The sequence below is a fragment of the Psammomys obesus genome, unplaced genomic scaffold (assembly GCF_907164565.1).
Source record: "Psammomys obesus unplaced genomic scaffold, mPsaObe1.curated_primary_1811, whole genome shotgun sequence".
NCBI lineage: Eukaryota > Metazoa > Chordata > Mammalia > Rodentia > Muridae > Psammomys > Psammomys obesus.
Genome location: NW_026589447.1, coordinates 255,538 through 277,461, shown reverse-complemented (window position 1 = coordinate 277,461; position 21,924 = coordinate 255,538). Strand labels below are relative to the sequence as shown.

At 38.5% G+C, this 21,924-nt stretch overlaps 1 protein-coding gene across 2 annotated transcripts in view; it reads right to left on the bottom strand.

The window, feature by feature from the left end:
• Positions 1–21,924, bottom strand: part of Snx12 (sorting nexin 12) — a 126,412-nt gene that overhangs the window by 92,507 nt on the left and 11,981 nt on the right. Inside the window, exon 5 of one of the 2 annotated variants that reach the window (XM_055605060.1) lies at positions 16,151–16,487. The exons of the other annotated variant lie outside the window; for it this stretch is intronic. Within the exon in view, the coding sequence (XP_055461035.1) occupies positions 16,479–16,487 (9 nt within the window). The 3' untranslated portion in view covers positions 16,151–16,478. Of the gene's footprint in view, positions 1–16,150; positions 16,488–21,924 lie in introns of those variants that run through there. 2 annotated transcript variants of the gene reach the window in all.

Genomic DNA, 21,924 nt, shown 5'->3' with positions numbered 1-21,924 from the left:
TGTGTGTGTGTGTGTGTGTGTGTGTGTGTGTGTGTGTGTGTGTGTGTGTGTTTACTATTTCTTTTTTTATTTTATTTTTTTCTTATCAGTTACATTTTATTAACTCTGTATCCCAGCCGTGTCCCGCTCCCTCATTCCCTCCCAATCCCACCCTTCCTCCCTCATCTCCACCGTGCCCCTTTCCAAGTCCACTGATAGGGGGGGGGATCTCCTCCCCATTCAGGTCATGATGTTTTATCATGGAAAAACCGCAACTAAGAAATTAGTTCCAGGTTATGAGATGTTGCTGTGACAGACCTGACCATGTATTTTAGGGGAGGAGTGTGGTGGTAATTGGAACTCTGGGCAAAGCCATTACATGCTCAGAGGTTAGTAGACTGTTTTTTTTTGTGAGCTTAGAAGAGAATAATGCTGAGAGAAATACAAACAATGTAGGCCTGGCTTGTGAAGTTTCAGATGGAAATGATTCTATTGGAGCCATTTGTGTGATATTTTGAAGTAAGAACCACTAAGTGAAACCTTTATTTTACTGGAACAACTGATGCTGGTTTGCTGGAGCTAAGAAGTTAGTGAGGGTGAAAAAGAGACCAGCATTATTGAGATGAAATCTTCTGAAAGTATTTCCTGAGAGTCATCACACAGAAGATGTGGTCTAGAGAAGGTGAAGTCTGTACTTCATGCTGACAGCTGAACATGGTAATGTGTAAGATTTTCCCTGGTGGTAGTACTGATTTTGAAGGCATGAATGTGTCATGGAAAGCAACTGAGGCTTGTTACTGTGAGAGGACAAGAGAGGCCATTGGTGAAGGTGCAGCCTTGGATGCAGTAGAAGGCCCAAGATTAAAGGGGTCATTGAGAGAATTTGAGGCTTGGTGTAGTGTAGTAAGGTCAGTCTCTGAAGAGAGCCCAGGAGAGGCTATTGGTGAATGTGCAGCCCAGTAAATCAGAGAACCCAGCATTTTAGAGATGCCAATACCATGTTGATGACCAGACCACCAAGGAGAGCAGTAGCTATGGAGTGGAATAGGCCTGACCCTAGGAGACAAGCAGAGAAACTGTAGAAGTAGCATAGGCCCTTTTGAGGAGCCCAGAAGATTTTGAGCGGGATCCAGAAGTCAAGCATAGCACTCTGTATGTTCAATTTGGGGTTTGCTTTGACTTGATTGTGACTATGTCCTGATTGTTTTGTGTTCTTGGAATAGAAAAGTATGTAACCTCTTTTTTATCTTATTTTATAGGAGCCTACAGTTAAGAGACTTTGAAATTTTAGAGAAATATTAGAATTTTCTATAGATTTTGGAATATTTGAAAGAGACTTTGGATGTTTTAAAGAAGCTGAACTTTTAACATGTTTGAGTTTTAAAAGCGATGGGGCTTTTAAAAGTTGGATTGGTTTCTTTTGTGATGTTGATACTAATATGAGATCTTGGGGAAGAACAAGAAAAGTATGGTTACAGTGATGTGTTTGTGTGCCAGGTTGACGAATAGTTAATCGCTCTGGCTAATTTTACGTCAATTTAACATAAGCTACAGTCATCTGGGAAGAGGAAACTTCAGTTAAGAAAATGCTCTCACCAGATTAGCCCATTGGCAAGTCTGGAGGGCACTTTTCTTAGTTAATGCTTGTTGTGGGAGAGTTCAGCCCTTTGTGGGTGGTACCATTCCTGGGCAGGTAATCATGGTGTGTATAAAACAAGCAAGCTGAGCAGAGAAGCAAGCCACAAGGAGCAAGCCACTAAGCAGCATGTCTCTATGATCTCTGCTTCATTTCCTGCTTCAAGTTTCTTACATGATGAATGGTCACATTGAAGTATAAACTAAATAAACCCTTTCCTACCCACAGTCAGTAGAAGCCCTAACTAAAAGAGCAGTTCACAATCACCTGTAATTCCAGTTACAGGGAATCCAATGCCTCTTATGACCTCTGAGGGCTTCTGCACATGCGTGATTCACATAAACTCAGGCATACATACACATAAAATGGAGGGCTGTAGAGATGTCCCAGTGGTAGAGAACACTTGTTGCTTTTGCTGAGGACCCTAGTTCCATTCCCAGTAACCACATGGTGCCTCACAGCCACCTGTAACTCCAGATACCAAGTTCCAGAGGATCCCAAACCTTCTTCTGACTTACTGAATGCCAAACAAACATGATGCACTTCTATAGAAACAGGCAGGAAAACATTCATATAAATAAAATATAACAAATATTACTTTAAAATAATAAAAATAAGTATTTTTTTTCTTCATTATTAGATTCCACTGTCTCTTTGGGCATTTTGGGTATATGCTTTCAGGTAGCTACTTTTATCTGTCATGTTTCATTTTACTTCATTTTCAGGCAATAACATTGTCCTATTTACTGTGGTTTGGATGTGGCTTGAACATCTCTAAAAAGGTTCATGTGTTGGAAGGCCAGCCATCAGAATAGGGGTGTTGGAAAATGGTATGGAGCCTTATAAGGCAGGCCCATCAAAGGTGAGAGGTCCTTAGATCACTGGGATGTGCCTTTGAAGGAATCATGTGTCTATCATGGGATTCTCAAGTTCCTGAAAAAGAGTTGTTATAGAAGAAGCAAGAATGTCTTCACTTTGCTTCCTAGTTCATGATGTGCTTACTGTTCCACATATGTTCATCATCTATTGTGGGGAACTTGCCAGAGCTTGCACTATGCTACCTTGGACTTTAAACCTCCAAAAATGTGACTAAATAAACCTATTTAGGCAGGGTGTCATACAGCCCAGGTTGGACTCAAACTTGCTATGTAAACTCCCCCTTACTTTTTGGCATTTAATTAGCTATTTATTTGACATTTGTGGTGGTGCATGCCAGCACTCAGGAGGTAGATCTCTGTGAGTTGAAGGCCAGCCTGGTCTACAAAGCTAGTTCCAGGACAGCCAGGGTTACACATAGAAATCCTGTCTTAGAAAAAGGACAAGAATTTGGCTTAAAGTATATTCAACAGCAAAAAGGGTAGATGAACAGCAGGCAACCTTATCAGATAGGCTGATTTCAATGGGAGAAAGTTTATGATCCTGCTGGAAAGATTTAAGCTCTACACTGCCCTTGTTAGTATCTTTCAACAGTTATCTGTATGAAAACACTGATGTCTTGGTAATCCCATTTACAGATAATAAGCTGGAAAATAAGATACTGCAACTGAGTGTCATTGGGGTTCAAATACATTTGATAAGCAGGAATGATAGATAAATTTAGCAAGATTAAAAAAAACAGATCAAAGTAAAGACTGGTACAAGATCCTAAACCACAGATATTCAAGTACTGACTGTATAAACATAGCAGAGTTAAAGTCTTAGAATCTTCAACTATAGGCTCAATCCAAGTCCACAGAGCTTTTGATGTGGCAGAGGGGGGGGGGTAATCTTTGTGTGTGAGCAATAGCATAGGGTCTAGAACAAACTCATCAGCCCACTCATCTCTGCTAATTAGAACAGGTACTTGAAATAGTACCCTATGTTCTAGATGGTGATTTTCAAAGTGAGATATCAATGAACTGATGTATGAACAGAACCAGAATGATAAATACAGATAGTTAATACTGAGAAGAGATGACTAGCTAGAGAAAATCAAACAGAAGGAGATGTTGAGTATCAAGGCTCCCCAAAACGAAGGAAGCTGTCTCGAGAGGAGCTTCCTGAAATAATGAAGCATTCAAGGAACAGGCTGGACATACAGCACTGGATCCCATCCCCAGCACTGCATAAACTGGACACTGGTGCATACCCTTACTCAAAAAGTGGAGGCAGGAGGATCAGAAGCTCAAGATCATACCTGACTATTTAGTGAGTCTGAAGCCAGCCCAGAGAAGTATCAACATTATGACAAAAAAAAAAAAAAAAAGCTGAGGAAGGCAGCTCAGTGAATAAAGCACTTGCCACACGAGTGTGAAGGCCAGAATTCAGATACCTAGAGGAAAAAAAAATGAGGCAGGTACAGCAGCCACCTGTAATCCCAATACTTCAGAGACAGATGGGGAACCTCACGTCAAGCCAGCTAGCTAGACCAACCAGAACTGGTGAACTCCCAGTTCAGTGAGAGACCTTGCTTTAATATAGAGAAAGCAATCAAGGAAGATGCCCTACTTCTACCTCAGATCTCCACACTTGAACACACGTGCACACACACACACACACACACACACACACACACACACGAACACATGTACCTGAATACTACATACACACAGCTTTCTAAGTCTCAAGAAGTATTTTAAGTTAAAGCAGACCAATTGCTATAACAACTGAATTTATTATAAAATTCTGAATTGGGAAAAATGGTACAAAGGACATTACTAGGACATCTGGGAGTGCCATGAGTTTGAGGCTACCCTGAAATATATAATGAGTCACAGGCCAACCTGAGCTTCAGAGTAAAACCTTGTTTCAAAAAACAAAAGATATTCAAAACAAAGTATAAAATCCAATATGGACACCACTACTGCATTAATGTTCATTTTCCTCAGTATATTATGATTTTTGTAAGAAAATGCCCCTGCTCTTAGAAAAGCCATGCTAAAGTATTTAGTAGTATACTATAGGAAAAACTATAAAGATAAAATGATAAAAAACAAATATCACATTTTTTAAATTTATGAATCGAAATTAAAGATTTATGAAAATTCATATTATTTCTGCAACTGTTCTTTAAACTTAAAATTATTCGAAGTAAAAAGTTAAAAAAACATTTTAAACCCAGGCAGTGGTGCTGCATGCCTCTCATCCCAGCGCTCAGGTGGCAGAGGCAGGTGGATCACTGTGTTTTCAAGGCCATCCTGGTCTACAGAGCTAGTTCTAGGACAGCCAGGACTACACAGAGAAACCCTGTCTCAAAAAAAACAAAACAAAAACATTTTAAGTGATCTCAAAAATGCGGCAAACTATACTAAATATTCTGTAAAATGGTAACAAGGTAATCAGCAAGAGCCAAATTCTGAAACTACAATTTTCAGCATAGGAAAAAATAATGTTAAATAATTTAAGTACTTGAAAACTTTAATACAAGACTAACATAGGTTCTTCTGTGTAAAAGGAACAACACCAAAATTCAGCTTCTTTATTTTATTTTATTTTATTTTATTTTATTTTATTTTATTTTATTTTATTTCATTTCATTTTTTAGATAGGGTTTCACATAGCCTAGACTGACTTCAAACTCTCTGTGTAGCTAAAGATGAAAGGATGATCTTGAACTCATCTTCTTATCTCTGCCTACCAGGTGATGGGATTACAAGTATGTCCCACTGTCATTTATTCTACATTTTAAAAAATGAAGTGTGTATGTATGTGCCTGTGTGACAGAGACAGAGAGAGACACAGAGAGACAGAAAGACAGACAGACAGATAGACCATGGCACTTGCATGAAAGTCAAAGGACAACCTTATGGGAGTCAACTCTCTTTCTACTATATGGGTTCTGGGGATCAAAGTCAGGTCCTTAGGCTTGCCAGCAGGTGCATTTACCCACTGAGCCATCTCACTGACCACTAACTTATTTAAACTTCAGCCAAGGCATTTAGCTTTTCTCGGTCTCAATCTTTTCATGCTGTAAAAACACTACTACCTACTTCTTTTGCTATACATACTTCCCTAACATACAAAAATCTTTATATCTGGGCATGGTGACTCATGCTTACTATGTCAGCACTCAAAAGGCTGAGACAGAAGAAGTACTTGAAGTTCAAAAGCCAGTCTAGTGCTAGAGAGATAGCTATTTAGTGGTTAAAATCACATGTTCTTGCCAATGACCTGGATTTGATTCCCAGCACCCATGTGGTGGTTCACAACCATGCATAACTCCAGTTTCAGAGGATTCTGATTTCCTCAGGCACACATACAGTACACACACATACGTGCAGGCAAAACATATACATAAAATAAATGTTTTTTTAAAAGGAGGTTTCTCTGTGTAACCTTCGCTGTCCTGGAACTGGCGCTGTAGACTGGGCTGGCCTCAAACTCAAATAACTGCCTGCCTCTGGCCCCTGAATGCTGGGTTTAAAGGCATGTGCTATTAGGTATGGCTTTAAAATAAATAAATCTAAAAACAAATTTAAAGCCAGTTTATGGTACATAGTAAATTCCAGGCCAAGCCTGGGTTATATTGTTGAGATTGTGTCTCAAAGAACCAATATATGGAAATGTAAAGAACTGGAGCTAGAGTGCTTCCTGCTCTTCCAGGGGACCTGACTTCAATTCCTACAACCCATGCCAGGCAGCTCACAACCACCTATAATTCCAGCTCCAGGGGATGTGATACTAGCCTTTGACTTCTGTGGAAACCACAGACACATGGCATATACTCACATAAGCACACAGACACATAAAAATAAAAACAAAATTGTTTTGCAAATAAGAAATGCAAAGGACCCAAGATGTTAAAGACAATCTTGAAAAAATGACATTTGGAGTGTCTGTTCTCCTGACACCTGTACTCTGTCAGGCAGATAGGTCATCAGCCAGAATGAAGAACACAGAAAAAAAAGTATATATAGCCATTTGACTTTTAAAAAGCAATACTGGATAGAATATAGGGAAGCTGTTTAAACAAAGTCATGGAACAACCTAATATTCAAATGGAAAAATATGAGCTTTGCTCTGTACCATATTAAAAAGAGTTTACCAAGTAGATTTGACCAAATTTAAAGCCCAGTTAATGCAAAAACACCATTAAGAAGATGAATAGGGTACACACCTTTAATCACAGCTCTTAGAAGACACAGGCAGGCAGATTTCTATGAGTGAGCCTGAAGCCAGCCTTTGCTCTACATAGTTCCAGGACAGCCAGGGTAACATAGTGAGACCTTGTTGGGGGGGGGGGGGGGGAGGAAGGAAGAAAAGAAAAAAGGGAACAAACAGGCAAGACAGAGGTAGAGAAAATATCTGTAAAACATAAATCTGACAAAGAACTTAAGCCCTGATAATATTTTTAAGATTCTTACAAATCACTGAAATATTTTGTAGTGCTAGGTATCAAACCTAAGGCCTGACACATATGTTTACAGTAAGACTTGTAAGGGGCTGGGAATTTGGCTCAGTTAGAGTACTTTCCTGCCACGTACAAGGCCCTGGATTCAATCTCCAGGACCACATGAACTGGATGTGGCAGAACATGCCTATGATCCTAGCAAAATGAGAAGTGAAGGTAGGAGGCTCAAAAGCTCACAAACATCTTGATGCCTAGGGAGATGGCTCACTGGTAAAAACAATTGAAACAGGTGCCAGAAGAGTTACCTTCAATCACTGGAACCAACATAAAAAGCTGGGTGCCATGATGTGCATCTGTAATCTCAGCACTACTAAGGCAGCAGACAGAAAAATCAAGCAGAAGCTCATAGGCCAAGTAGCCTGAAATATGCTGGCCAGTGACAAAAACAGTGAAAGACCCTCATATGTTCTACCATGTCCGGGTACTTTTGTGAGTGTGTGTGTGTGTGTGTGTGTGTGTGTGTGTGTGTGTGTGTGTACTAAATTTTTAAAAAAAGTTAAAAGCTTAATCTCAGTTATATAGCAAGTTCAAGACAAAAACGTGTACTGGAATGTTTATTATTGCTTTATTCATAATAAGCCTAAAATCATGTGTAAGCCAAATTTTCATCAATAAGAGAACAGACAAACCATAACATACTAACACAGTGGGAAAATATTCAGCAATGAAAGGGAGAAAACTTGATACAATGATAGAAAAATCTGAAAAGTACTACAGATAGCAAAAGAAGTATTGTAAAAATAAATACTGTCCCTTATAAGATAAGGATTTTAAGTATTTAAATGCTGGTTAGTGAATATGTTAGTAGGTAAACTATTTCATTCTAAGAAATAAATACAAAAAGATGCCATAATATTTTGAATAAGAATGGTCCCCAAGGACTCATATCTTTGAATGCTCAGTCACCAGGGAACTATTTGAGAGGAATTAGGAGATCTGATCCTGTTGGGAGTAGATGTGGCCTTGTGGAAGGAGGTATCACTGTGGGGTTTGGGGTTTCAAAAGCCCATGGCAGGTCTAGGTTAGGTTCTCTCTCTCTCTCTCTCTCTCTCTGTGTGTGTGTGTGTGTGTGTGTGTGTGTGTATGTGTCTGTCTGTCTGTCTGTCTGTCTGTCTTTCTGTCTCTCCCCACCCCCTCCATGGATCAGGATGTAGCTCTCAGCTACTGCTCTAGCACCTGCCTGCATATTGCCATGCTTCCCACTATAATAACAGACTAAGCCTCTGAAACTGTGAGAAAGCCCCCAATTAAATGCTTTCTTTTATAACAGTTGCCTTGGTCATGGTGTCTCTTCACAGCAATAGAACACTAAAACAGAAGTGCTCATTCATAAGAATAGATGTGCAGGCTAGAGAGGTGGCTCAGTGGTTAAGAATACATTGTGCTCTTGGAAAGGACCTGAGTTTAATTCCCAGCAACCACATCAGGCAGCTCACAACTGCCTGCAACTCCAGCTCCAAGAAATTCAACATCCTCCTCTGGCCTCCTTGGGCACCTACCTGCACACATATACACAAACCCCCATACACATGCAAATAAATAATAAAATAAATCCAAAAAAAATGTTTAAAGAAGAGAATGCATATCACAGGAACAACAAATTGAAAACTAGCTAAGTATCCAAGAAGATAAAATTATATTATATCCTCACAATGAAATGGTACACAACTGTTTAAAAACACTAGTACAAGGTGATTAGAGTTGGTTAAGTGCTTAAAAGCACTTATTCTTGCAAAGGACCAGGGTTCCTGCATAGCAGAGTCAGAACATAACTGTCCATAGCCCCAGTTCCAGGGGATCCAATACCCTCTTCTAACCTCCACAGGCACCAGACACACATGTGGTACACAGACAAATAAGCAAGTAAAATACTCACACACATAAAATGAGTAAATCTTTTTTAAAATTTTAAATACTAGTACAAGACTCTAAAATGGTACATTCTTGTAATCTGCAGTTGGGAAATGGAGGCAGGAGGATCAGAAGTTCAAGGCTAGCTTTGGCAACCCAAAGTGAGTTAGAGGCCAGCCTGAACTGCATGAAACTGTCTTTAAAAAGGGGGAAGGTGGGAGAAAGAAAGGGGGAAAGGAAAAGAGGGAGGGAGAGAAAGAGAGTAGAAGAAAGAAAAAAAAGACAAAAAAAGGACAGAGAGAAACATTGCAAAAGGCAAGAGCCTCAAATGAGAAATTTATAATCTGATTTCAAGAAATGTCCCGAAAGCAATAAAGAATAAAAAGATCATAATTTTTCTTGTAAAACAAAACTACCCAAATTAATAAAGCTTCAGTATTAGTAATGTATGAGAAAATAGACACACATGTATGTTTGATAATAATATATATTAAAACAAACAACTAAGATAAAACTTGGAAGTACTTTTATTAATATTGTTCTTTAACAGTTTTCATACATTTATATAATATATTCTAATTACCCTCTCCCCCATCCTTTCTTATCTCCCCTTCTCATGCCTATTTATCAATTTTTAAATGTTCATGCATTTGATCCAAGTGTTCAAATTCCATGAATCTATCCTATGAGCACATTTACATAACAAAACATTTTGTTGGTATGCTCACGGTGGCATTGTTTGTAAACTAAAATGCTGAAGACCACTTAAATGTTTATTAGAAAAGAAATAAGTTATATACATTCATCTCAGGCCACACAGCTATAGTCCTGGCTATTTGGAAGACTGAGGCAGGAGGAGTCAGCTTACAAGTTTCAGATCAGAGATCAGTGAGGCAACCTAGTGAGACCCCATATCTGAAAAATGGCATAGCAATAAGGAAAGTATAACTCTTTGGAAGAAGCCGGGAGTGCTGGCTGGCTTTTAGCAACTTGACACAAACCTAGAAATCTGGAAAGAGAGAACCTCAATTGGGAAAATGACCCACCAAATTGGCATAGAGGCAATTCTATGGGACATTTTCTTAATCAGTGATTGATGTGGGAAGGCCTAGCCTAGGTAGACCATACCTGGGCAGGCAGTCTTGAGTAGTATAAGAAAGCTGGCTGAGAAAGCCACAGGGAGCAAGCCAGTGAGCAGTAGTTAATCCATGGTTTCTTTCAGTTGTTACTTTGAGTTCCTGCCCTGACTTCCCTTCATGATGGACTGGTCAGGAAATGTAAGAGGAAACAAACACTTTCCTCCTCAAGTTGCTTTTGTTCATGGTATTTTACAGTGGTGAAAAGCCGGTTTCAGCTTAAGTAAACAAGTAGAAGTAAGGAGGAAATTTAGGATACAGAAACTTTTCTACAATGCAATCAGCGTTCCAGGAAAAAAAAAAAAAAAACCTGCAAATACCTGGCAAGGGATATAACAATGGGTGGATGATTGATTGGCAGTGAGGAACGATGGGGAAGGTGGGAGAAAACCCAAAGGGATTTCAGAAAATTAACAAAAATAAAAATGATGCCAAAAATTTGTAAAATGAATGGGCTTTAAGATAGTGCATATTTATCCATTTTTCTCTGGTGGTGAATCCAGTTTTTAATCAAATTCTACAACAATTTCTGTAGTACAGAATGTTCATTGATCATTTACTGAAGGACCTATTCTATGCCAGACATTGTAAATACACAAGTGAAACAAAAAGATCCCAGAAAGCATATGAATGAGAAAGACAGATGAGTAAACATGGTATTACAAAGCATAGAAGCCTAAATGAAAGGAGAGACACATCATTAACCAGTCCCGATTAAACAGAGTAATCTACTACAGTCATGTGGTCAGGAAAACTCTATAATATAAAGGGCTACTTTCTCAAAATTAAGGTAACAATTCAATTTAATCTTAAAAAAAAAAAACAGTAAGATTTTCCGTGGAATATTTGGGTGTTTCTAAAAGAAACTTGTAAAGAAATGTTTAAAAACAGGAGAATACTTTGCCACAATTCAAAATTCCTACCAAGCTGGACATGGTGGTGCATGTTTGTAGTCCCAGTATTTGAGAGGCTAAGGCTTGAGGATCATCACAACTTTAAGAAGACTCTAGTCAGCATACAAAGACTATGTGTCAAAGAAAGAGTAACAAACCTAAGGTAGTTGTTTGAAGAGTGTGATGTTGGCATAAGGACAACACCAGCAAAACAAAATAAATAATCCAGAAACATACTCAGGTATGTAAGATTCAGTAATGATACTGGTGGCATTTCAAATTACTGGGGAAAGTGTTGGGACAATTAATTACTTATTTAGAAAAAAAAGTATGATACATAAATATATCATTTACTAAACCCAGTTCTGAACAGTTTCAAGAATAAAACTTAGTGGGAGACTGCCCAGACTGTATAATAAACTTGTATGTATAAACTTGTCAAAGAATATATTAAGTATAAAACTAAATTGCCACCCAGAACAACTTTGTACCGGATAAATAGTTGATCCTCGGCACTACAAAACAGTTTTCAAGCTAACTGGATCCTAGGCCTTCTCCATGGGAAGGAATTCAGGCTTATACTATAAACCTAGCTGGGGAGGCCATAGGCCCTAGGGGGAAAAACTACTGCTATTGTTTTGCCAAATACAATTTTTTAAAAAACCCTTCTAAATTCTTATCTTTATACCTATAGATTACTGCAGCTCTCAGATCTCTTCAGAATTTTCTTTGTGCTGTGGACAGCAAGTTAACACAGACACAACTAGTCAAAGTACAGAGGATAAGTGACTATGGCGTGCTCGGCCTTACACATAAACATTCACATGCTCATGCACCTCAGGGAGCACTGTGTAAAGAGGAAGCTGACAGACTGTAAGAGACAGAAGTTAAGAAAGACTGCTATGAATCAATGTCTTCTGGGCATGTCAGGGCCATTGCATGATCAGTCATCACTCTAGCATGAGTCAAGGAAGGGTTTCCAGAGCTCCACCCCTAACCTGAGGAATTAGTGGACCTTGGGGTAGGGGGTGAGATAGGGAGTTTTTTTTTTTTTTTCCAAAGAGGTTGCCCTCAATAAATTGCCCATGCTCCAGAGGATGGCCCAAATATACGAGTAGCACTCACTGGACTCAATGGGTTTTTTTAAAAAGAAGATAAGGACGTGGAAGTAAACACTGAAAGAAGGTTCATGAGCTGGAGAGGGAGTGAATGGTGGCCATGATCAAAATACATTCTATGTATTCATATATTAATTCAAAATATATTCATTATTTATTTATACTTATTATATTCATATGATTTATATATTTTTATATATTTCTATTGCACTACTTATGTTTATTCATATAAAATATCCATTATTTTATATTCAAAGAAAAAATATGACTATTATATTACAAAGGTTTTAGTAATGTATGGTAGCACACACCTTCAATTCCAGCACCACGGAAGCAGAGGCAGACATATTTCTGTGAATTCAAGGCCATCCTGATCTCCATAGTAAGACTCTGTCTCAAAATAACTTTGCAAATGCTTTTCATCAGGGTTAGGGATATAGTTCAGTTGGTAGGATGCTTCTATAAGCAAATAGTGTATACGAGGACAGGTTTAACACCCAGGACGGCATAAATCAGCTGTATTGGCATGTACCATAAAGCCTAACACTTGGGAACTGACTACACAGTGAGTTCAAGGTCAGACTGGGCTACATAAACCCCGGTATAAAAACATTTTTTTTCATCAATTGTTTTATCTGCCTCCTTGTAGTTGAGTCACAATAGGCCCCAAAAGGAAAAAAAATCTGGGAAGATACTTCAGTCAGTAAAGTACATTTTTTGCCTTGCAAACATGAGGACCTACCTAAAAAAGCCAGGCATGGTGGTGCACACTTGTAAAACACAGGGGTGAAAACAGGAAGATCCCTAGAACCTGCTGGACAGCGGGTCTATCTTAATTGGTCGAGTTGTAGGCCAATGAGACCATATTTCAAGAGGGGGCAGGTAAGTGTAGTCTTCACCCCTCATCAAGGAAAATTCTCTTTGCAACAGACAAAAACCACTACAGAAAACCACAGCCAAACAAAATGCAGAGTTGTCGGCCCAGAGGTTAAGAGGTTAAGGTTAAGCTGTCGGCTGTTCTTCCTGAGGACCTGGGTTCAATTCCCAACACCAACATGGCAGATAACAACTGTCTGCAAATCCAGTTCCAGAGGATCTCCCACCCTCACACAAACTTACAAGCAGGCAAAACACCAATACACATAAAATAAAAATGACTTAAAAATTAAAAAAAAAATTAAAATGTAGGGTTGTCGAGCCCACTCCTAAGTGGTAGGTCTACAAGACACTACTGCACTTAAGGCTCAGGGACAAATGGGGGAAGAAAAGTTTTAAACTCCAGATAAAGTATCAGGAAGTTTGCTGTGATAGTGTATCTCCTAGTAATAGCAGAGGCTACACCCATAAAGTCTCACCAACATGACTGCCTAAACATGAGCTGAACAAAGACAACGGGGATGGAGGTGGGTGGGGGGACCATGAGGCCTCAAGCCTACGCAAAGAACTGCAGGCAACTAAGGAAGTCTGGAAGCAGAAGAAACAGTCTTCCTCAGGGAAGCGCATACCCATTGGTTATCCAATACCAATACCAATGGTCAGCCCTGAAAACATACATACAAGTAATACAGACTGAGCAGATTGGATTTGTGTATTTAGGGATTTATGTATATACACATACATACATATATGCAAAAACTATTGATGAAAAACAGGCCATGAATTTCAGAGAACAAAAAGGAGGGAATGGAGAAATTATGTAATTGTAATTTCAAAGATAAGAAAAAATGGGGGGGGCAGCTTTAGGTATATATTGACTCGTGAAGAGATTTTGAAAAGGATCATTTGATTTTGAGTGTGGAAAGCAGGAATAAAACTTGAGATTTCTAGTCAGGGAGGTGGTGACTCACACCTTTAATCCCAGCACCCTGAAGGCAGAGGCAGGTGGTGAATTTGAGGGCACCCTGGTCTACAGAGTAAGTTCCAGGACAGCCAGGGCTTCACAGAGAAACCTCAAATGCTCAAAAAAGAAAAGAAAAAAAAAACCTGTGATTTCTGAGGATTCCATTAATATGTTTACTACAAAGTGATAAAAACACCACCACAGCTTTTGACAGGGACTTAGAAAGTCAGAAAACATGGATGAATTATGTTAAATTTGAGGAAGGCTAAGAACCTAACATTTGAAGTAGGAACTAGAAATGTAACAGAGCACAAAACTTTAGGCAAATCGTGCATTGAGTGTCTTTTGGAGCAGACACTGACCATAAGAAGAGGAAGTCCTACCGGGCTTGAGTTACCAGAGTCCCCAACTGAATTTATGGAAAACACCCTTGATTTGCCGAATAAAAGTTAAACAAATTCTGGAGACACATATCTTCATCATCTAAAATGTTTATTTTAACTTAGAGGGTGATAACTTTGGCACAGGAAATCATTTAGAGAATGAAAATCCACAGTTCAGTCAAATAGCTATATGCGTGCTTGGTAAAACAATGCAAAACAAGCAGCTTGTCTTGTGTTATGACTTTGTTTTTTTTATTTTAGTTGTTTTTATGTACATCACTTTCCAAACATAAACATGTGTTAGGCAGTAGTCTCAAGAAAATATATTTATTTATTGAGCATTTTTAAAAAGGTGGGGGAATGGAATTCCTGAGGATAATACCTAAGGTTGTTCTCTGCTCCATCGCTACACACACACAGACACATACACCTGCATAATATTTTTTAAAAAATGGGGACTGGTGAGATGGCTTAGTAGGTTAAAGATGCTGGCTGCCAAGCCTAACCCTCTTTAGTTTTTCTGTTTTGTTTGTTTGTTTGGGTTTTTTGTTTGTTTTGCTTTGCTTTTTTAAGAGTTTCTCTGTGTATCCTTGGCTGTCCTGGACTCCCTTTGTAGACCAGGCTGGCCTTGAATTCACAAAGATCAGCCTGCCTCTGCCTCCCACAGTGTTGGGATTACAGGTGTGTGTTTGTTCACTCTTGAGTTTTTAATCCCCAGGAGCCATATACTAAAACCAGAGAACCAACTTTCCCAAGTTATCCTCTGACCTACATACACACACAATAGCATACACATGCATGTACACCCATGCCCACAAACAAATAAATGTAATTTTAAAAATTAAAATAAATAGAAACAGCTTAAGCCTCCTCAGCAGATGAACTGACAAAATGGAATGAAGAAATGGATGAAAAATTATTTTAGCCTAAGGTGAAAGAAGGCAGTCACACACAAAAAAATTGTAAGATGGCCCAGGACGTAAAGGCACTTGCCACCAAGCCTGATAACCTGAATTCAATTCTAAGACCTACATGGTAGAAGGAGTGAACTGACTCCTCCAAGTATCCCTCTGCCCGCCCCCATATACTGTAACACTTACGAGTGCACATACATAACATGTAATAACAATATTCCATTTATGAGATACCTGCAATTGTCAAATTCAAAGAACTAGAAAGGATGGTAGCTGCTAGGGGAGATGGGGAGTTACTGAGTTTGAAGTGGCAAAATGAGACCTGTGTTGAGATATAGGGTGCTAATGGTTGCAAAACAACGTAAACGTGCTTAATGCCCCTTAAAAATGGTTAGAACAGCCAGGCACAATATGCATATCTGTAATTCTAGTTCCTGGAAGGCAGAGGCAGGAAGACTGCTGTAAATTCAAGCCCAGCCTGGTCTATACAGTTGAGTTCTAACCACGCCGGGTCATACAAGAAGAAAACAAGTGTGACAGCTGCCTGTAATCTCAGCACTTGGAAGACTTAGCAGGACTGCCATGAGTCTCAGGCCAGCCTGATCTGGCCTGGCACATAGCAAGTGCCAGGCCAGCCAGGGCTATATTGGCATGGCTCCATCTCAAAAAAAAAGTTAGAATGGTAAATATTATTATATATACGATATGTGCATACCTTTATATATTCTTGGAACAATAATGTATGTGCTATATTTCAATGAAAATATATAAAAGATTAAAAGCAGAAGCAGATGAGAACTCAGTTGTGTCTTACTAGGGCAGATATCAATGTAACTTTAAAAAAAAAATGTCAGATTTACCCTTCTAATTCCTGGCTTTAGAAAAGCTATTTTTCATTGGAGTCATGTGATCACAGTTTGAGAAAATGAGTCAGAGTCAAGAATGGTCACACCACTATTGTTTGTAAAAATAATAATGAAATTATTCAATCCAGTAGTCTATCAATAAGAGAACAGTTAAATAAATCACTTTTAATCACACTATGACATATGGTATATACTGTATCACATTTAATGAATCTAGCAAATAAAAAACATTTTCAAGACACTGAATGAGAACATAAAGTATGGCAATTTGTAAAAATAAAACATAACACAATGGATTTTGTATGGCAAATTGGTATATATAGAAAGGTGAAGAGAGTAAAATCAGATGCCAGAGGACTGGCTGAAATGGTAGCACAGGAATGGACAAACTTTCTAGGTCAGACATCTGTTCTTCCAATAAACTTAGTACCCAGATCTTCAATCTCCAGCTTTTGTGGCCTTTCCTGCTTCCATCATGAATCCTGTGGTGATGTAACAGCAAGGAAAGTCAAATATGCCAGAAAACACTCCATTGTTCAGACTCAGGACCTCAGCAACCAAATCAAAGGGAGAGCTCCAAGTTGGCCTTGATGGAAGATGTACAGCTTAGGGGAGGACTTCCTCTAACAGCCATAAAACCTATAACCTGAGTCAACTATCTCATAATAGGTGATACATACATGTAAAGTATGAGACTGGGAAGGGTGTTCAGGTTGTGGGCAGGCAGTTAAGTCAGCCACAGGAGCCAGGGAGGCCTTCACTTTCAAAAGCAGCAGCACGCGGTTCCCATTGGTTTCCCATACAGTGGTTTCCTGTGGCTCACTCTGCCATTAAGAGACTAACTGGGCAAGGGAATGTGCTTCTGAAAACATAGAAATGGCTACAGGTTTGCTCATTTCTGATCCACACAGAGCCAACCAGAAGAGCGGGATCTTGTTATTTGGCCACTTATTTAAATCAACATGTTGTTCTTGGTCCCCTCCCATTCCCACTATCATCTTTGTTTGGCCCCATCCCAGAAATTCAAGTTTGGATCTAGGAAAAATAATGAAAGGGGAGATCAAATCAGGATGCATTAGGGGCCCAAAAAGCAAATTACATTTTCATGTGGATTCATGGGAGTTGCTCTGGGCTTAGCCTCAAGTAGTGCTAATTTAAGACAGAAGTGGTCTTCAGAGTACCTCATACAAGGCTGCACTGCCAATGGACTAATGGACTTTGCTGTCCCCTCCAAGGCTAATGGAAAAAATAAGAATATTCAGGGCCATTAACTTAGGAATGGTAGCTAAATTTGCTAGAGTGGTAAGCATCCTTAACTGATAGAAAAATACTTCTAGAATGAAGAAAATCAAATGTGCAGGGAAACTTGTAAAATTATAACAGTTGGTATTATTGTAACTAAATGCATCAGGGAAAGCAAATTAGAATTATGAAGATAACATTTTCAAATACTTTTGATAATTTTAGATTGTTTACATTTGTACCAGTTTTAGCAAGGAAACTTTATGGGGAAACAAGAATTTCCTCATTTGAGGGGAACAGTAGAAAGTCGTTTGATATTAGTGAGGGTCTAAACTATACTGTTAAAGTAATTTAGCCCAGCTTGGTGGCCCACACCTTTAAAGCTAGCACTTGGAAAGTAGGTGGATCTCTGTAACTATAAAGTACAAATTGCAAACACTCTTTGACTCAGCAATTCCTTCTCTCGAAATCTATCCTACAGAAATATTCAGGCACAGGAACAAGATTAAATATAATATTTAGAACAGTGAATGATTGAAGGCAAGTTTCCATCAATAGGTGAATTGTTAAATTGTAATAAAGCTATATTATCGAATGTTATGCCATTTTTCTTCTCATCATTCTAAATGAGGAAGGTATCAACATATTAATGCAAAGATAAGTATGTAATATATTTCATATTAATTTGCATAGTAGTAAAATGATGTTCTATATTTAAAAACTATACATCTGTGTAGATGTTCCTATATGTATATGAATGAGGCCAGAGGGGAAGAGGGTGAAAGGGAAGGGGAGCTCTAGAATACGCAAGTTAAAAGTCATTTTAGGGAATGGGAATGGGGGGGGGGGAATAAGGAAAACCTTTTTACTTCATATATTTGTCTTGTTTAAATTTTGCCCATTTACATAAACTGCTTTCAAATTTTACAATGAACAATTTTAACAAGAGGCTCTTTTGTACTCAAAATTTAAAATTATCATTTATACAATTTAAATAAGAATAGCTCCATAGCTGGGTGTGGTGGCTCATGACTGTAACCACAGCCATGTAAAGGAGAATGACTGAAAACTTCAAGGCTGTCATGGTCTCAATAGCAAGACTATTTCAAAAGACACATATATAACTCCATGTAAGTTGTTACTACCAAAATTTTTCATCTAGATTTAGGGTAAATTTAGGGCAACTATATAAACTTAGTTACCTGTAACCATTCAATCAAATCTCTTCATTTTCCAGTTGAGGAAAAAAAAAACCTGAAGTCATGAAACAATTCACCTAAGCTACTCTAGCCAGCCACACGCAAATTCAGAACTCAGGTTTCTATTCAAGCCCTGGTATTCTCCTACTTTCTTTCAGATTTTCCTGTCTCTTCATTCAGTCTGATCACTTAGTATGAAATATTCTTATCTCATGAATACTAGATATCCCCATATTTAAATGTTAAAACAAAAACACAAAGAAAAATAATATGTCTGGATTCAGTTATATACCCCTTTAGTCCTAGCACTAAACTGACAGGGAGAGATTTCTGGAAGTTTGAGGTTAGCTCCCACATAGGGAGTTCCAGACCAGCCAGTACTACACAATGATATCCTGTCTCAAAAAAATGTGTATGTCTTCATTACCACAGCCATTGAAAAACTGACTCTTAACAAAAACTAATATTTTAGAATAAAAATACATAACAAATTAAAATGTGTTGCAAAAATCTTTAAGAGCTTACTGAAACTAGACAAAAAGTATTACTGATATAACATGTTGGGTTTTTGTTTTGTTTTGTTTTTTTGAGACAGGGTTTGTGTAGCCTTGGCTGTTCTGGACTCACTATGTAGGACAGGCTGGCTTCGAACTCACAGAGATCCTCCTGCCTCTGCCTCCCAGAGTGCTGGAATCACAGGTGTGCACCACCATGCCTGAATGACATAACATTTTCTTTAAAAAAAAAAAAAAAAACAAAATGAGGCCAGGCAGTGGTGTCGCATTCCTGTAATCCCAGCACTCAGGAGGCAGAGGCAGGAGGATCGCTGTGAGTTCGAGGCCAGCCTGGTCTCAAGTTCCAGGACAGCCAGGCTGTTACACAGAGAAACCCTGTCCCAAAGAAAAAAAAGAATCACATGAATAAAATTTCTATCAATCTATTTTTTTTGTTAAGAGCTATAGTTTTCTCTTAATTTAAAAAATATATATAATTTATTCCTGTGTGCCTTTGTGAGTGTACTGTACCATGTGAATGCAGTGACAGTGAAAGCCAGAGATGATGTAGGATCCCTTGGAACTGGGGTTATACATGTCTGTGAGCTGCCATGTGGGTGCTGGAATTAAACCAGGGTCCTCTAGAAGAGCAGCCAGTACTCTTACTACTAAGCCATCTCTTCATCCCAAAGATCTATTTCCTTTTCTGTGAATGTTCTACCTGCATATTATGTGTGCCACAGGTCTGCCTGGTGCCCATGGAGGTCAAAAAAGGGCATCGGATCCACTGGACCTAGGGTTACAGATGGTTGTAAACCACCATGTGGGTACTGGGAATTAAACTAGGGTCTTGTATAAGAGCAAGAAATGCTTTTTACCACTGAGTCATCCTCCAGCCCTCTTCTCCTGATCTATACAATTTATCTCTAGCTAACAGTTCCTGTTAACCATCTAAACTTTCAGTTTCTCCAGGTAAAAAAATTTATCATCTAAATACAAATATTTGAAAGGACTTCAGAGAAGAGCCAGATATGTTGGCATATACCAGTAAATGGTAGCACTCAAGAGGCTGAGCCAGAGGATTCTCAGAGTTCAAGGCCAGCATGGGCTGCATAAGGAGTTTGAGGCTAGCCAGGGTTATAGAGTTAGACTGTGAAGAACAGACAAATAAATAAAGCCAGCATAGGAACTAACCTATTTTTAAAAGCCCCCAAAGGGTTTAAAGAATCCTTTTGTGATATTGATAATTATGTCTATTTGTATGTGTTATATAAGAATGAGTATCCAAAAAAAGCATAAACAGACAGAAACACACATATACATCAATATAAGGGAGAAAGAAAAATAAATTCTAAAAATACAATTAAGAATACAATTTATTGTATAAGCAAGGCAAAAAAAAATGATGGGTGGTGGGCAGTCAGAAAGGGAGAAACAGAGAACCACCAAGTAAATTATTAATAATAGTTTATATTTTAAAATTAACCTTGAATTAGGGCATGGTGACTTACTCCTGCAATCCCAGCATTCAGAAGACTGAGGTAGGGAATCACCCATGAATTTGAGGCTAGCTGACATAATGAGTTACAAAGTTCTATCTAGATCATCCTGAGGTACAAGTTGAGACCTAGTCTTAAAAAAACAAAGCCAGGCATGGTAGCACAAGCCTATAATGCCAGCATTTGAGAGTGGAATCAGAAGATCAGTAGATACATACTCAGCTACACAACAAATTCAAGGCCAGCCTCAGCTACCTGACCCATCTCAAAAAAAAAAAAAATGCTTAATTACTATGATATATAATCAGAATAACAAGCACCTAACCTTTAGGATATAATTAAAGTAATACTCAGTTTTAGACCCCCTGGCTTAGTTAGACACATGTGAAGACTTTGAAGAAATTACAGAACTATAAAGATAAAAGGGTTAAAAACCAAATAAGGGAAAACTAGAATGGTTACTGTGCCTAAGAGAATACCAGGAGTGACTCAACAGCTCTCAAGGACATGAAGTAATATCCATTTCAGTGAGCAGCTGGTCTCAATTTTCCACAGCAGGTGATTTTGTTTAAATTATTACAGCAAGTATTTCAACATACAAGTGTCTCACCTAGGCTACAAATCATACAAAACTCCTGTGAAGCCTGTTGTTGTTCACCTCTCCCACATTTACTAGCTCAACTCATCTCCAATAGGTCAAAGGGCAGGTAAGTCATCTTTGGAATGTTAAGATGTAGACTTCTTTTAGGTCTAGCTATGTGTAAATTTTGTTCTTAGCCTCTGTCTCTCAGAACCCAAAATAAGGTTGAATATTTTTAGGCTATTAAAAAAAGGGGGGGGGGGATTTATTAGTAGCAAGCACTCAAATATGTATGTAAACTTGAATTCCTTGTTAAAAAAAAAAAAAACTATGCTGCCTGGTGCTATCAAAAAATAAAAAAGAAAAAAAGAAAACTATGCCTTGTTTCAGTATGAATGGGTTAGAAAACTTGGGTTTAAGAGTCTGTTTTTTGTTTGTTTGTTTGTTTGTTTTTTAAGGAGAGTTCAACAGAAGCGTTCTCTTGAAAAGCATAATAATTGAGTCCAGCATCCAAGTTTGCTGGCTGTATAGTGGTACAACTTTAGGTAATACATAGAAATACATGGATATAATGTTCCTTAGGTCATAATTGTCAAAGATCAATGGCCAATTTAAAAAAAAAGAGTCTGTTTTTTTGTGTGTGTGTTGTTTGTTTTGGTTTTTCAAAACAGTGTTTCTCTGTGTATTCCTTGGCTGTCCTGAACTCGCTCTGTAGACCAAGCTGGCCTTGAACTCATGGAGATCTGCCTGCCTCTGCCTCCCCAAGTGCTGGGATTACAGGCATGCGGCACCACAGCCATTTGGGTTGGGTTGGGTCTTACAGGACCTACTGACTGTGTTTAAAATGGCCATTTTCCTCCAAAAAGAGGAAACTAAACTTGTTGGATATTAAGATTAATAAAAGG